Source organism: Micromys minutus, assembly GCF_963924665.1.
Source record: "Micromys minutus genome assembly, chromosome: 32".
Taxonomy (NCBI): domain Eukaryota; kingdom Metazoa; phylum Chordata; class Mammalia; order Rodentia; family Muridae; genus Micromys; species Micromys minutus.
Window position 1 is genome coordinate 6,668,591 of NC_137967.1, and position 17,955 is coordinate 6,686,545.

Sequence of the window (17,955 nt, forward strand, 5' to 3'; positions counted from 1 at the left end):
TACACACCATGAAGACTCTGACTGTTTTCATGTCACATTCTGTTCTACTTGTACTCTATGCTTATGGTAACTAGTGGGATTTCAATGCATGTTATCAAATGTCTAAAAGAATTGACAAATGCCTTTAAAAATCTGTACATGTATCTCTCTTTGTTAAGCAAAGTTGTAAAAAAATAATTTGAGAAGTTCAGTTCTCCCAGAGGACACTAAGCAAGTGAATGAGTATAAGAATTTATGAACAGTACACACAAGTTCAGCAGATATGATATCTCAAGACATTACTAGAGGAACCATGAGAGGGATTCTAAACTAGATACATGCAATGAAACCCAATATGTGGAGGGTAGGTTCCAACTTTACAATTGACAGATTCTTGAAATATTTGTTCAGAAATATGATTTCTCCCGGATCTTTTGCATAGAATTTCTGTCTGGTCTCACTAAAATGATGTAGATCTTAGGTGCAAAGATGCATCCAAGCATCCCTGCACTAGATGCCAAGATGGAGAAGATCTCCACAGCAACCATGACCTTGCCCTTGGTGCTATGGTAGACAGGAAGGAAGGTGACCCAGACACTACAGAACACTAGCATGCTGAAGGTCAAGAACTTGGCTTCGTTGAATGCTTCAGGCAGATTCTTGGCCAAGAAAGCCACAGTGAAGCTTCCAAGGGCCAGGCAGGCCAAGTATCCCAGGACAAAGTAGAATGCAGTAACTGAGCCCTTGTTGCACACAATGATGATGTGGCCATGCTCAGAGTGTTCATCAGTATCAACAAAGGGAGGAGAAACGGCTATCCAGGTTGTACACAGAATACTTTGAAATATGGAACATATGGGAATAATGTAGTTGGGAGTCCCTGATACCAGAAAGTTTCTCAACCTTCTTCCTGGGTCTGTGACTTTGAATGCCAGAATCACAGTTACTGTTTTGGCCAGAACTGTGGAAACAGCCACAGTGAATACAATGCCAAAGGTGATTTGCTGTAAGATACAGGTTACTCTGTTAGGATGACCAATGAAGAAAAAGGAGCACAGAAAACAGCACATAAGTGACATAAGCAATAGGTAGCTGAGGATTCTGTTATTGGCCTTCACAATAGGAGTGTCATGGTGCTTCACAAAGACCCAAAGTACCAGAGCTGTGAATGCAGAGAGACAGAAGGCTAGTAAGGCAAGAGCCATCCCCAAGGGGTCTTCATAGCTTAGAAAGATCACAGCTTTCTGAAGGCATTTGTTGTGTTCAGTGTTTGCATAGTGTCCTTCTGGACAATTCACACACTGATCCATATCTGATGTGCAAAGGAATGTTTAGTTAGTGATGCTTTTTATGAGGATGTTCACCCATCCACAAACCATCCCTCCTTCCTCCCTGCCCTGACATTTCCCAATACTGCAGCATCAAGCCTTTGCAGGACCAAGGGCTTTTCCTCCCATTGATGCCAAACAAGGATATCCTCTGTTGAAATAATTCTTTGTGAAAATGCTATCCTCCTTTAATTTCAAAAGAAATTTATATATATGTGAAACTAGTAAATTAGAAAAGTTATATATTTTATGTTTCATTAGCTTTTATTTGACTTGATCATCTCAGTGTGGTACAAGAGGAAGATATGTTTGTAAGATATATCAGAGCAGCAAACACTCACTTGTCTCATTAGTAATTTCATTTTCAGTACAAGGGAGGCAAATAAAACAGCAGGCTGCCATTCCCTCCTTCCAGATTCTTTTGGATCCAGGACTACAATCTGCACTGCACACTGAGGATGGCATCTGAGAACAAAATTAGACATGCAGATAATGAGTCTTAGCTATTTTCTTATGTTTTATATTAGCACATTAAGATTTCAATAAGCTTATTTCATGTACAGTAACTGGTGGACAGTTCACCTTGTCCTTTGTTTAATGACCACACGAATATTGGAAATACACTGAAGAAATACTGGATAGTTTCTGAACACCTGATAACTCTGGAAAAAGAGCTTATAGTAAGCTGTGCGCAAAATCTGCGGACATTGCAACCTGATTTTTTTAGTTATTTATTTTCAATTTGGCACTAATTACTATGAACAGATAGAGGTAATTTTGAAATACTTCCTCATTCAACACTAGCTTGTCCTCATAACTTTGAAGCATTTTCTTAATTGATAAATAATATGGGAATGCCCATCTCACTGTGGACAGTACAGCGAGTAAGTAGAGGTCTATTAAAATCTATGCTTTAGTACCTGTTTCTAGATATTGACCCATGTCTTTCTATGACTATAAGCTATTCATCAAGTTACCTCTTCCTTTTCACATTGCTCATAGTTAGTTAAACAAAAGTGAAGCAAGTTACTATTTGAAGACATTTGAAACAGGAAAAATATGCCATTAAATTATAGGTTACAAAAATTATCTGGAATAAATTAGCATTTCAATGAATGAAAACTGTATATAAAAAGGAGCAGAATATGCAGACATGGATTTAAAACAGTTGGAATTGATAAATTGACTTGTAGTTCCCTTGAATATACAGTGTTTCATGAGGTCAAAATGTTCTACTGTGGCTACAAATACTGAGAAAACCTGAATGAAAATTAGATTATTTAAAGATAATTGATGATTTGAGAATTTTTCCTATGTGTTTGATATTTTTGAAACAGGGTTTTACCATGAATCATCAGTATATTAATATTCCCAATGAAGGTCAGAGTACATTTTCTCCTTTTGAAACCTATAATTTTCTTGAAATGTGTATCCACTCTTTGCAACATTTTGAAGACTATGTAAAGGCAGAGTAAGGAAAATGGGTATATTTTTGTTCTTTCTGTTAATGTATTTTAAGGTAGTGTCTTCATATAACCCATGGATACTTTGGATTCACAATATAGGGAACATGGGCATGAAAGAGATAGAGATATTCAGACGTCTGCTTCTAAAGTGCTTGGATACGAACATAAACAATCAGAACTACCTAACGTTTATTTCTGACGCTCATGGATAATAATATTATCTGTATGTATGATAATACTGTCAACTGGGTTGTAAAAGAAAATATGGTCATATTAGTATGTCTTCCTTATGTTCTATCACTTGTTTTGTTTTGTTTCTTTAACTCTGAACAAACTAGTATTGGGCTTGTAAAAAGCTTCTAACCCAAAACATTCAGAAAATCCAGGACAAATGAGATCAAATTAAGGATGATAGGTATAAAAGAGAGCAAGGATACTGAAGCCCTTGAAGTGCAAGTGGTATTGTGTCTTAGTTCAAGTGGTTCTCTGTCTATTCCAGGAGCTCAGAGGAGTGTGCATGCAAGCTTGAAAGACAGGAAATGCTGACCCTTTGTTACAGCTTCCTGTATGCAGACCACACTGGGAAAAAGTGGCCTCCTTGGAGTGCTGACATACCTGAAAGAACAAGTAAGACCATCACTTCTACTCTGAGAGACCCATCTGGAGACCTCAGGACACATTAACTGAGCAAATGTCTGAACAAGATCCTTCTGGTTTCTGTCTATGTCTGGAGCTGAACCTTTGCTACAGCTCTCTGTACCCAGACCCCACTGGGAGAAAGCTGGTCTCTCGGTAGTGCTAACACAGGAGAGACCACCACTTTTACTCACAATCCTGGCCCAAGATAATCCCCCACCTGGAGCCTAAGGACAGAGAAACCAAGGAGCAGTCTGGGAAAGGAAATTTTGGTTTCCATGTGAATGCTGAGCTGACCCTAGAATACAGATCTCTGTACCCACATCCTGATGGGAGAGAGATGGCCTTCCAGGAGTGCTGACTCACCTGAGAGCACTGGGAAGACAACCACTTCTGCTCTGAGGAACCTGCCTTGAGCATTCAGAACACAGGGATCAAAAAACATTTGGGGACAGTTTCTGTCTGCTCACTCAACTGACATGTATAACAGCTCTCTTTACCTAGACCCTGTTGGGAGAGAGCTGGTTCTCCAGTAGTGGTGACACACAGGAGTACAAAAGGGACAAGCCCCTGTCAGAATCAGCAACACCAGTTAACACCAGAGATTAATAGATGATGAGAGGCAAGTCAAAGTTAAAGAACATAAGCAACCAAATCCAAGCACACAGCATCATCAGAACCCAGTTCCCCCAGAAATGTAAGTCCTGGATACTCCAATACACCAGGAAAGCCAGATTCTGATTTTAAATCACAACACAGATGATGTTAGAAGGCTTTAAGAAGGTCATAAATAACTTGCTTAGAGAAATAAAGAAATACACAGGTAAACATGTAGAAGCTCTTGTAGAGGAAACACACACACACATTCCATAGAGAAATGAAGGTCAACACAATGAAACAAGTGAGGAAATTGAGCAAAACCATCCAGGATCTAAAAATGGAAATAGAAACAAGAAAGAAATAAAGGGAGACAACTCCGAAAAAGAAAACCTAGGAAAGAGATCAAGAGTCATGGACAGAAGCATCAATAAGAGAATACAAGAGATAGAAGAAAGAATCTCATGAACAGAAGAATCTATAGAAAACACTGACACAGCAGTCAAAGAAAATTCTAGATGCAAAAAGGTCCTAACCCAATACATCTAGGAAATTCAGGACACAATTAGAAGATCAAACCCAAGGAAAATAAATGTAGATGAGAGGAAAGATTCCCAACTAAAATCCAGTAAATATCTTCAAGAAAATTACAAAAGAATATTTCTCTAACTTAAAGCAAGAGGTGCCCATAAACCTAGAAGGAGCCTACAGAACTCCAAATAGATGGGACCCGAAAATAAATTCTTTCCTTCAAATATCATCAAAAAAACAAATGGACAAAAGAAAGAAAGAATATTAAAAGCATTAATGGAAACAAGTCAAGTTACAAATGAAGGCAGACCTATCAGAATCACACTAGACTTCAACCAAGACATGAAAGCTAGAAGAGCCTGGGAAGATACCGTAAAGATCCTAAAATGACACAAATGCCAGCCCAGCCAACTATATCCAGCAAAACCCTCAATTAACATAGATGGAGAAACCAAGATATTTCATGACAAAACCAAATTTACACAATATCTTCCAAAAATCCAGCCCTACAATGGATTATAGGTGGAAAACTCTAAAACAAAGATAGAAACAACACCCTAGAAAAAGCAACAAAGTGATCTTCTTTCAACTACCCCAAAGAAGACAGCCACGAAAACATAATTCTACATCTAACAATAAAATTAAAAGGAGAGAAAAAGGCTCAGCCCATCGGCCACCTGGACTAGCAGTTCGCAAAGGTTAAGGCCTGGTGAGTAGGAGATCCGAGCAGCCAGGAGACAGAGAGATTTCTGCTGAGTGCCCACGGAAAGCACAACCCTGCCCTGCCTGATCCAGGGACCAGGAACCCAGCATTGGGACCTCTGTTCCCACCCAGCGGCTTTGGGGAACAGAAAAGGGCTCGGACCATCCGCCACCTGTAACATTGGAGATCCAGGGACACAGACCAGGTAAAAGAGAAAGGCAAGAACATATCACTGACAACAAGATGGCAAGAGGAAAGCAAAAGAGTATATCCCAAGGAAACCAAGACAACCTGGCAACACCAGTACCAAGCTCTCCAATCACAGCAAACATTGGAATGCCAAACACTACAGAAAAAGGAGATTCAGACCTAAAATTATACCTCAAGACGATGATAGAGATCCTTAAACAAGAACGGGAGGAAAAGCAAAAAGAACCAGAAGCTTTTAAAGACGAAACAAGATCACTCAAAGAACAAAAAGAACTAGAGGAAAACAGAACAAAAGAGATGAAGGAATGGAAAAAGTAATTTAAAATGGAAATTGACACAATAAAGAAAACACTAAAAGAGATAACCCAAGAGGTAGAACACCTAAAAAAGAAATTAGGAGTCACAGAAGCAAGCATTTCCAATAGACTACAAGAGATGGAAGAGAGAATCTTGGGGGCAGAACACAACATTGTAAACATAGACAAAACAGCCAGAGAAGATGCAAAAACCAAAAATCTCCTAACCAAAAATGTCCAGGAGATCCAGGACACAATGAGAAGACCAAACCTAAGAATAATAGGAATAGAAGAGAAAGAAGAATATCAACTAAGAGGCACAGTAAATATCTTCAACAAAATTGTAGAAGAAAACTTCCCTACCCTTAAGAATGAGATGACCAGGAGCATAAAAGAAGCCTTCAGAACTCCAAATAGGTTGGACCAGAAAAGAAATTCCTCCCGACACATAATAGTCAAAACACCAAGTGCCCAAAGCAAAGAAAGAATACTAAAAGCAGTAAGGGGAAAAGGTCAAGTAACATATAAAGTCAGACCAATCAGAATCACACCCAATTTTTCAACAGAGACTATGAAAGCTAGAAGAGCCTGGACAGACATCATGCAGACCCTAAGAGAGCACAGGTGCCAGCCCAAGCTGCTATACCCAGCAAAACTATTAATCACCACAGATGGAGAGATGAAGATATTTCAAGACAAATCTAAATTTACACAACATCTGACCACAAACCCAGCACTACAACGAATTATAGGTTGAAAACCCAATAAAATGAGGGGAACTACATCCTAGTAAAAACAAGAAAACTGAGCAAGAAAACCAAAAGAAGAAAGAGACACAGACACAACTCAACCTACAAAAGCAATAATAGCAGGAAACAGAAACTACTATTCCTTGATATCTATTAACATAAATGGTCTCAACTCCCCAATAAAGAGACATAGGCTATCAGACTAGATACATAAACAAAATCCAGCATTTTGCTGCATACAGGAAACTCATCTCAGAGACAAAAACAGACACTATCTCAGAGTAAAATGTTGGGAAAAAAACCTTCCAAGCAAATGGTCCCAAGAAGCAACCTGGAGTGGCTATTGTAATATTAAATAAAGTAAATTTCCAACCAAAAGTTATCAAAAAGATAAAGAAGGAAACTTTTTACTCCTTAGAGGGGAAATCTGTCAAGAGGAACTCTCAATTTTTAACATATATGCTCCAAATACAAAGGCACCCACATTCATAAAAGAAACCGTAATAAAGCTCAAAAAATACACTTCACCCCACACAATAATAGTTGGAGACTTTAGCACCCCACTCTCACCAATGGACAGATCATGAAAACAGAAACTGAACAAGGACTCTGTAAAACTAGCAGGGACTATGAACTAACTGGAATTAGTAGATATCTACAGAACATATCATCCTAAAGTAAAAGAATACACCTTCTTCTCAGCCCCCAATGGCACCTTCTCGAAAAATGACCACATAATTGGACACAGAACGAGCTGAATCGATATAAAAAGATTGAAATACTCCCATGTTTCCTCTCAGATCACCATGGTCTAAGGCTGGTCTTTAGCAACAACAAAGACAACAAAAAGCCCATATACACATGGAAACTAAACAAAGCTCTGTTAAAGGATAGCAGGGTCAAAGAAGAAATAAAGAAAGAAATTAAGGATTTTCTATAATTCAGTGAAAACGAAAACACAACATACCCAAACCTATGGGATGCAATGAAAGCAGTACTGAGAGGAAAACTCATAGCCCTGAGCGCTTCCAAAAAGAAACTGGAAAGAGCACACATCAGCAACTTGACAGCACAGCTAAAAGCTCTAGAAGAAAAGGAAGCAGATACACCCAAGAAGAGTAGACGGCAAGAAATAATCAAAATTAGGGTAGAAATAGACCAAATAGAAACAAAATGAACCATTGAATGAATCAAAAAAAAAAAAAAAAAAAAAAAAAAAAAAGCAAAAACAAAAAACAAAACAAAAAAAAAAAAAAAAAACCGCAGAGCTGGTTGTTTGAGAAAATCAACAAGATTGATAAACCCCTAGCCAGACTAACTAGAGGGCAAAGACAGAGTATGCAAATTAACAAAATCAGGAAGGAAAGTGGAGACCTAAGAACTAAAACTGAGGAAATTCAAGAAATCATCAGATCCCTCTACAAAAGCCTATACTCCACAAAGTTGGAAAATTGGAGGAAATGGATGAATTTCTAGATGGATACAAGATCCTAAAGTTAAACCCGGACCAGGAAAACCATCTAAATAATCCCATAACACCTAAAGAAATAGAAGAAGTCATCAAAAGCCTCCCAACCAAGAAAAGGCCAGGTCCAGACGGGTTCAGTGCACAATTTTATCAGACATTTATTGCGGACATAACACCAATACTTTCCAAACTATTCCAAAAGATATAATCAGATGGAATACTACATAACTCATTTTTTGATGCTACAATAACCCTGGTTCTTAAAACACACAAAGACCCTACCAGGAAAGAGAACTTCAGACCAATCTCACTTATGAACACTGATGCAAAAATACTCAACAAAATTCTGGCAAACCGAATCCAAGAACACATCAAAACAATCATTCACCATGACCAAGTAGGCTTCATCCCTGAGATGCAGGAAAAGTTTAGTATAAGGAAATCCATCAATGTAATCCACCATATAAACAAACTCAAAGAACAAAATCACATAGTCATCTGACTAGATGCTGAGAAAGCATATGACAAAATTCAACATCCCTTCATATTAAAAGTCCTGGAAAGTACAGGAATCCAAGGTCCATACCTAAACAAAATAAAAGCAAAATACAGCAAATCAACAGCCAACATCAAATTTAATGGTGGGAAACTTGAAGCAATCCCACTAAAATCAGGGACTCGACAAGGCTGCCCACTCTCTCCCTACTTATTCAACATAGTACTGGAAGTCCTGGCTGGAGCAATTAGACAGCAAAAGGAGATCAAGGGGATACAAATTGGAAAGGAAGAAGTAAAAACATCACTCTTTGCAGATGACATGATAGTGTACTTAAGTGACCCCACAAATTCCACCAGAGAACCCCTACAGCTGATAAACAAGTTCAGCAAAGTGGCTGGATACAAAATTAACTCAAACAAATCAGTAGCCTTCCTATATTCAAAGGACAAACGTGGAGAAAGAAATTAGGGAAAAGATACCCTTCACAAGTCACAAAAACTATGAAATACCTTTGTGTGACACTAACTAAGCAAGTGAAGGACCTGTATGACAAGAACTTCAAACCTCTAAAGAAGGAAATCGAGGAAGATCTCAGAAAATGGAAAGATCTCCCATGCTCATGGATTGGAAGGATCAACATTTTAAAAATGACCATCCTACCAAAAGCAATCTACAGATTCAATGCAATCCCCATCAAAATTCCAACCCAGTTCTTCATTGAGTTGGAAAGATCAATGTGCAATTTCATCTGGAATAACAAAAGACGTAGAATAGCGAAATCCATCCTCAACTACAAGAAAACATTTGCGGGAATCAGTATCCCTGACCTCAAGCTATACTATAAGGCAATTGTGATGAAACCTGCATGGTACTGGTACAGAAATAGGCACGAGGATCAATGAAATAGAAGACCCAGAAAGGAGCCCTCACCTATATTGTCACCTGATTTTTGGCAAAGGAGCTGTAAACATTCAATGGAAAAAGGACAGCCTATTCAACAAATGGTGCTGGTCCAACTGGCACTCAGCATGCAGAAGAATGAAATAGACCCTTTCTTATCTCCTTGTACAAAGCTCAAGTGTAAGTGGATCAAAGATCTCCACATTAAACCAGATACACTGAAACTATTAGATGAGAATGTAGGGAAAACCTTAGAACACATAGGCACAGGAGAAAATTTTCTGAACAAAACACCAATGGCTCAATCTCTAAGGTCAAAGATTAACAAATGGGACTTAATGAGATTGCAAAGTTTCTGTAAGGCTAAAGACATTGTCAAGAAAACAAAATGGCACTCCACATCAGATAGAGGCCTAATATCCAAGGTATACAAAGAACTCAAAAAGCTAGACACCAGAGAATCAAACAACCCTATTAAGAAATGGGGTACAGAGCTAAACAAAACGTTCTCAATTGAGGAATATGGAATGGCTGAGAAACATCTAAGGAAGTGCTTGACATCCTTAGCCATCAGGGAAATGCAAATCAAAACAACCAGAGATTCCACCTCACACCAGTCAGATTGGGCAAGATCTAAAACTCAGATGACAGCAGATGCTGGCGAGGCTGTGGAGAAAGAGGAACACTTCTCCACTGTTGGTGGGGTTGTAAACTGATAGAACCTCTCTGGATATCAGTCTGGCGATTCTTTAGAAAATTGGGCATAGTACTACCTGAAGTTTCAGCTATTCCACTTCTGTGCATATACCCCAGAGACACTTTAATATACAACAAAGTTACATGCACCACAATCTTCATAGCAGCTCTATTTATAATAGCCAGAAGCTGGAAAGAACCCAGATGTCCTTCAGTAGATTAATGGATACAAAAATTGTGGTACATTTACACAATGGAGTACTACTCAGCCACCAGAAACAATGACGTAACCAAATTCTTAAGAAAATGGCTGCATCTAGAGAGTATCATCCTGAGTGAGATAACCCAGTCACAAAAGAATAGACATAATATGCAGTCACTGATAATGGGATGCTAACCACAGAGGCTAGGGCTGCCCCAGAAACATTTTACTAACTTTTGAAGTTCAAGAAAAAAAAATTAGGCTCAATCCTTACACACTAAGAAAAGTTTAACTAATTCCGGGTTACATCCTGTTTTGCATTTACTTTTTGCTCATTGTAACTAGTAAGATCTTAATGCAGAGTATCAAACCTTAAAAAAAAATTAAAAGGAAACAACAATCATTGGTCCCTAATATCTCTCAACAGCAACTGACTCAATTCCATAATAAAAAGACATAGGCTATCAGACTAGATAGGTAAAAGTACCCAGCATTTTTCTGCACAACGAGAAACTGCCTCAGTGACAAAGATAGACATTACCTCAGAGTAAAAGGGTAGAAAACACTTTTCCAAACAAATGGTACCAAGGATCATGCTGGAGTAGCCATTCTAATATCAAATACAATTGTTTTTCAACCAAAAGTTATCAAAAAAGATAAGGACGCACACTTCATCCTCATCAAAGCGAAATCTACCAAGAAGAACTCTCAGTTCTGAACATCTATGCTCCAAATGCAAAGGCACCTACATTCATGTAAGAAATCGTACTGAAGCACAAAACACACATTGCACCTCACACAAAAATCTGGGAAACTTCAACCCCCCCACTCTCCTCAATGACAGATCATGGAACCAGAAACTAAAGAGAGACATAATCAAACTAGCAAATGTTAGACATAATAAACATATACATTTTATCCTAAAACAAAAAAATGTACCTTCTTCTTACCACATCATTGTACTGTCTCCAAAAATGAACACATAATCGGTCACAAAACAGGCCTCAACAGATACAAGAAGATTGAAATAATTTTTAATGAAGATGTTGATTTGATAAGTTGAATTTTAATACAACAGTTTTTCTCTTGAGATTCAGTTTTAGATCAAAATAATAAATTTTTTCAAAACATGCGTTTTTGAGAAATATGTTGAACATATAATACATAAGAATATTTATAATCATAAATAAAGAATAAAACAACTTTCAAACTGATAAAAAGAGCCATTTCTGGGCTTTTTGGAAATTAATGTAATTCTGTATTGTGTGGTGTATTACACTTAAAGGATTTACAAATGTTGAACCTTGCTTCCATTCCTGGAATAAATTCTTTCTTTCCTCAGAAAATAATCCTTGTGTTGTGTTTTATGGTGCATGTTTTATTCAGGAATGGTTCTTACATAATTTTCAAAAGTATTATTCTCTAATTTCGCTTTTTCCTTTCAAGATATATTCTATTTTTCCACTGTTTTTCTTTTATAAAAGAAGATTTCCTCTTGTATGCAAGTCTCTCTATTTTTGGCATGCAAACAAAAATGTCTTAAAAAATAAATCAACTCTATTGTTTTGATTTAATTTAGAGAATGTTACCAAAAATCTTCTATTATATCTGACAATTTTTGTAACTTTTGTCTGGTTGCTGTTATTGCTGTTTTTGATGTATTTTAATAGTTATTTTTTTGTCTATTGTTCTAGTGCTATCTGTATGTTCTTTTGACCGTTTGTTTACCTTACTGACAAGTGTGAAGAAGTTCTTCAAGTTTATCTAAAAGTGATTTTCTATGAATATGAGTTTCTCTAATTGTGTTCATTAATAAATTTGATAAATATCCTTCTATTCTGTAGGATGACAGTTTTGGGTACAATAAGAGCAGTTAGCAATTAGGACTCTTAGTACTTCATAACTGTAACATTAACCTCACCCTTTTCAGCATCTGTTCCAGAGGCCTCTGATAATGGAGGAGATTACACTATAATAATGAAGAGAATGCTGTTTATTTTAGAGGAAAGAATATCAAACAACAAATAAAAAACAGTTTGTAATTATTAAATTTCAGAAAATGGTTTTGGTATGACGAAGGTATATTTTATGCTTGTATGAAATCTTCAAATAATTACAAAAATATATCAAAAACAAAAAAGAGACACCTAACACAGGCGCCTAGGAATTGGTTTCTGATGTGAAAAAAATATTTTATTTCAATATGTTTACTGCTCTGTATTTTTAATCAATAAGTTATTACACACTCACCCTTCTTCTTCCTGTGGCCAACTCAGTTGTTCCTGCAGATAACTGAAAGAGCCGACCATGCGGAAAACATGGGCTGAACTGTCCTAACTTCACCTTAAACGCAACATGTTGTGAGAAATTCCAAATGTGAAAAATGTCATAGTCTTCCTGCAGTATTACTCTATGTTTCATAATCACTCTGTCCCCTAGAGGATTAGTAAAGTTGACCTTTCTCAGAAAGGAATTTATCTGAAAGACAAGCATCATTCTATATTGTACATATGTTCCTTCAAAGCACACAATGTATTATGATGACATAGAAATGGCAACGTCATTTAAAGAATGAAAGAGAAATCACAACATAATCAAATGAAATGAAGTGATACTATTTCAAGAATTTCAGTTCTCTCAGAGAAGACTGAAGGACAGAAAGAAACATAAATGCAGAACCAAACACAGATATGCAGCACACACGCACACATGCACACACACAGACACATTAATACAGACTCATCTTTCCTGAATCACACATATAATACAGCTTTAAATTATATACACACAAATATAAATAAATGTTGATACATATATGTAAACAGTTTCACACAGAGAGAGATATATATAGGAACTTAACTAAAAAAAAAATAGATATCACTTTCCAGCCCAAGGCCAAATGCAGCACATTTGCATCTGGACCCTATACCTTCTTTTTCCATTCAAATTTATACCGTCACTAGATGTCCTTTTTCTTTAGAAAAAATATTTGGCACATATCAATTTTGAGAGATCTTTACTATCTCATTAAGTGTGGGCATCTGAGAGTCTCTAAATGACAGCGCAATTAAAAAGACCCAGCATCATCCAATAGAAGAAACTCTACCTTTAAGCAGGGAGAACTGACCCCTTTCCCATTGTCTATTGCCTGATTATCAACCTGTTGCAGATTCATTTCATGGATTGCATGGGCCATGACGTAAACAGCATTGTATATGTCATGACTACCATCACTAAAGGCGATGTTAAACTTCTGTTCCATTAGCCATGGCACTGAGACATTGGATGTATAATCCTCTAGTATTTTGCAGTCAGATGCTGAGGATTCATTGGTAAAGTACTTCCAATCTGGCATTATTAGATATAAATCTGTGCTTCTGGGATGGTACCATGTCTCTACAAAATTTTTAAACCTAGAAATCTCACCATGGTGGTGGAGAAAAGTAAGTGTCCCATAGAATGTGCCATGAATTAAGTCTCTCTTACTGGTAGGGAAATTAAATTGTTTTGTGGTGACCCATATTCTCTGTATAGCTGGAGATTCCCATGTTCTGAAGCTCAATTCAATAATACTCTCTGCTTCCCCGTGAATGACAATAACATTGGTAGATGACATCACAATTTCTTTGTGGTATATTTCAATATTTTGATAGAATTTAACGTCAGTGATTGACATCATGTTCACAAAGGCAAAGCATATTTCATTGGTTTCGCTCTCTTTTTTCATCTCTGAGAGAAACTCATTGCCTTGAGCATCATCTGTGATGACAAGGCCGACCCAGTTCCAGTTGAAGTAAAGGAAGAAGGAGACCATGGCCAATGCTAGAGATGTGTGCCTTGGGGCCATCTGATAGAGATAGGGAAATTGTTCATTATCACTGAAGTAGGAATGGAAAGGTCCATAGGTCAGCTGAAGGAGCTACAACACAGAGAGCAGCATGAGGTGCAGTGCACATAAAAACCTGTGATCATATTTACCTGAAAACAGTGATTACCTGTGACTTGTCCTCTCATCTCTGATTCAAGTGAGCAGATGTGGAAGCCTGGCACATACACTTCTAATGGGAACAGCAAGCATGGCTGTTTAACAAAGGTGAAATGAAACATATTTGCACCTTATAACTGTCATTTTGTCTTCTGTATTGATATCAGTGTTTTAATTTTTGGAGGGATTTTAATATATTTACAACTAGGGGATATTTGACCATTTTTAAGAGTCATTTATTATGTCTTAATTTACAAATACTTCTAATATTTAACTGGAATTTTCTGTGAATACAAATGCTTAGCTTTTAGGGAAAATATTCTTATCTTGTACACTACAGGTTGTAACTCACATAAAGATCCCAGATACCTGCTTTTTAGAATAAAGCTTCAAATACTGTCGAAAAATCTGCCTTTGTACACCCCTCAGGAAATAGAAAAACAGAATAACCTGAACATACAATTGTAAACAAGATTTGCTAGGAGAAAAGTGTTTACAGCAGATCAAAACTTCCTTCTAAATACCCAGTCAATTGTGGGGCAAATATGTAGGACTCATAGATTGTATATCTTGAGGAAAGTACAGAGAAACAAAGTTAGACTGGATGGTGTCCATTCCTCCATAGGAAATGTTTTATAATGAAGGAAAAATATTCGCATGTAAAAATATGAAAAGAACAAGCTATCCGAACCACCGAACCCTTCTTTCTTAGAAAAGTTTACTTATGAAGGTCCACTCATGCATCTTATGATGAGGAAACAAAAGAAAAACAAGTTAAAACATATCAAGAATTCCATAAAAGATAAAATAATCATATTACTAAAAATGACTTAAAATAACTATAACAGTATGTTGCTGAAATTTTTTGCTGCGTGTCTACTGACATTTGCACTCAGACCATTAATGGTCAGTCACATATTCACTGGTAGTAAAATGGCTAACTCTGCAGACTGCACTGGAGCTTGTCATCCTAACCAGGGCCACTGAAATGTCATGATTTGCCAGGTTAAGAATAATCTGCAATTGCTTTGCAAAAAATACTCTAGATACTTAAAATTTGTGTTTTTGAGTAAATGTAAATATAATTCTGTTCCATCACAGTTTATCACTGAAAACTAGACTTTTAACAACCCCTTGAGTGTAAATGATCCATGATTGTAAGTGATAACTCTGTTATTTTTTGTCTTACCAATGATAATCTAAACGAATGTCTAAGATGACACATAGCTGGGGACAGAATTAGTATGTTCTATGTTTTTAAACAACATGAATCAATCTCTGCTTACTGAGATGTGTATAAATAAATCTCTGCATGCTAGTCAGTCAAGGCTGCAAGATTCTCTCTTCCTCCATGACAGACTCAATTCTTCGTGACCTCCTCAATTCCTCCTTTCTGGAGTCAGTCAACTTCTGGAGGTGGCCCCTAGCAAAAGGACTTTCATGTTTCCGATTAGTAAGTGCCATGGAACATGATATCAGCATGTGTCTAGTCTCATTCATTAACTTTCTTAATTGCTATCAAAATCCCTCAAAGAGACATGACTTTTAGAATTTCTGGCCTATGATAACTCACCTGTGGAGATACAAAGATGTCCAGGTATATCCACAAATTTAAAGATGTCCACCAATCAGGTCCTGTAAGCACAAATGAACACATGGTTTCTTCATCACATATATAATTAGGCATATGCATCTCTTTTTCATGAAGTTCATATGGTAGATGTGTTACAGTATTTCCATCACAATGGCCCGAAGTGTGTTTTATAGTCAAAGACATATTTGGCAAAAGGTCAGGATTCCTGTTGATCTCATCTACTGTAAAGGCTAATGCCAAAGCATATTTGTGGTTTTTAGTTGTTTCTCTGTAAAAGAGAACAGTGTTTATTGTGGACAGATATCTAGACATGATCACTTGTACTCAATAGGTGCACTATTCTGTCCAGGAAGTATCTCCATCTGACCTCTATAAATGGAAACAAATAGCTTTTGTTGTGAGAATGAATTCACAAGAGTATCTGGAAACTAGCAAACACTTTAAAAGTTTACAACATTGTTTCTCCAATAAATACGATATGGTATTGACCTCATTCAAAGACAGGATTTCCATCTCTGTTTTAGAGTCCTTGCTCAAAAGGTCAAGAGAAAAGCACAGATTTTGATAAGACAATAATTCTGATCATGTTGTCATTTTGAAATTATTGAGCATTATAAAACACAAGTGTTCTGAGAAATATTGAGTTCACGATAAATTCTTTTGAAGTTAACTTTATTGGTAAAAGAAAGAAAACATGATTTATAATTGAATAATAGCCTTTCTGCTGTAACATTTGCTTCTCTACTTACAAATATTTATAGTAAGTGGGCAATATTCTTAATATGTCCCCTCATATCTTTCCTCATCATGTTAATTTTTTCTTTCAATTTTTAGTGAAAGACATATTTTTCTTATGATTTATTTTTAAATAAAATTATATATCATACATGCATTTGATAAATTTTACATGTCTATGCATATGTTTGTATGTATTTGAGCAAGAATTATTAAGGTCCTAAGAGAGTTAAACTTGCAACTGTTTTATCAGATACTTTACAGTAGACTATCCTTGCTTCAAATGAACAATATATACTTGTGAGAGGTTCATTGTACAGAGATTAAGGACTTGTCCACTACTGCAGCATCATTCACCTAGTTTCTATTTACACGGTAATGTGATGTATTCACTCTGAGTACATCTGGGTACCACTTATTTGTCCTTATTTGGGATAAAGGACAGGGAAATATTACATGATCAATTACAACAAGTAATTACTTCTAGAGTGCAACATAAACTGTAATGAGGGAGCTTTATGAGAAGGATCAATGTATATAGTCCTGTGTACCTCAGCTTCCATGCTTTAGGTCATGGGCCACCTGGAAGAAAAGCAAACCTTTTATTGGAATAATAAAAAGGAGAAAATAGGATTGAATCAGTAAAAGAATTAAGTGTGTTTCTTGGTGTTCAGACTTAGCAACAGGCGAGATGATTAAAGGATTTGCCTAATCGTCATGTTCAGATCACTCAAAAATATTCAATTTTATTTACAAGGAATAATTAAAATGCACTTACAGGACATTCATAGTCTGGTTAAAATAATCTTTCTCCATAGTCTTCTGAACTGCTCCAAGGATGAAGGAACAAGTTAGCCCCAAGTCTTTATCCTTGACCTCGTTCAAATTTATTCTCCAAAAGCACCTGGGATCAATGACATTTGCCGTGAGAAGTGGAATGTTGAGGAGGAATAAGACTGCCATCCAAATGAACATATCTTCCTGTCTGAAATCTGTGCAGAATGGATTGTGAAGTGCCATGCATATCAGCACGTCAAATTTCTACCAGCTTTTATTTCTCTGGGCAAAGGAGATGTTTGTTGCATACTCATGATTCATTTGTTTTTCAGATTGCTCCTGAGCCCTGGAGGAATCTTAAAGACTTTCTTCCCTGCGGCTCTGCAACTGCTACCCACAGTCCATGTAATAAACAAGGGTAGGTAAACACTTAGGAGGATAAAACTTTCTCAGGATCCATGACATCACTCATGATTTTGAATGCCTGGAAGGAAGCTCTTTTGTTCAAAATTGTCCTTGGGAAGTTTCAACAAGGTGTTTATGTGAACACGATTAGAAATGATGTCAGTGGATTGTTTCAGATGATTCACATTCAGTAATAATA

General features: G+C 36.7%; 1 protein-coding gene across 2 annotated transcripts; it reads right to left on the minus strand.

Annotated features, from left to right (window-relative positions):
• Nucleotides 1–386: 386 nt before the first annotated feature.
• Nucleotides 387–17,549, minus strand: LOC308413589 (vomeronasal type-2 receptor 116-like; the record flags this gene model as incomplete). 2 transcript variants are annotated; one of them, XM_080908642.1, is made up of 6 exons in its annotated part: nucleotides 387–1,141; nucleotides 1,649–1,772; nucleotides 12,511–12,738; nucleotides 13,367–14,179; nucleotides 15,819–16,107; nucleotides 17,353–17,549. In XM_080908642.1, the coding sequence occupies 6 exons, from the start codon at nucleotides 17,547–17,549 to the stop codon at nucleotides 387–389; spliced, it is 2,406 nt and encodes an 801-aa protein (XP_080764768.1). The 2 variants fall into 2 exon arrangements, with proteins under 2 accessions (XP_080764768.1, XP_080764767.1); XM_080908641.1 differs by having other exon boundaries at nucleotides 387–1,291.
• Nucleotides 17,550–17,955: the final 406 nt, after the last annotated feature.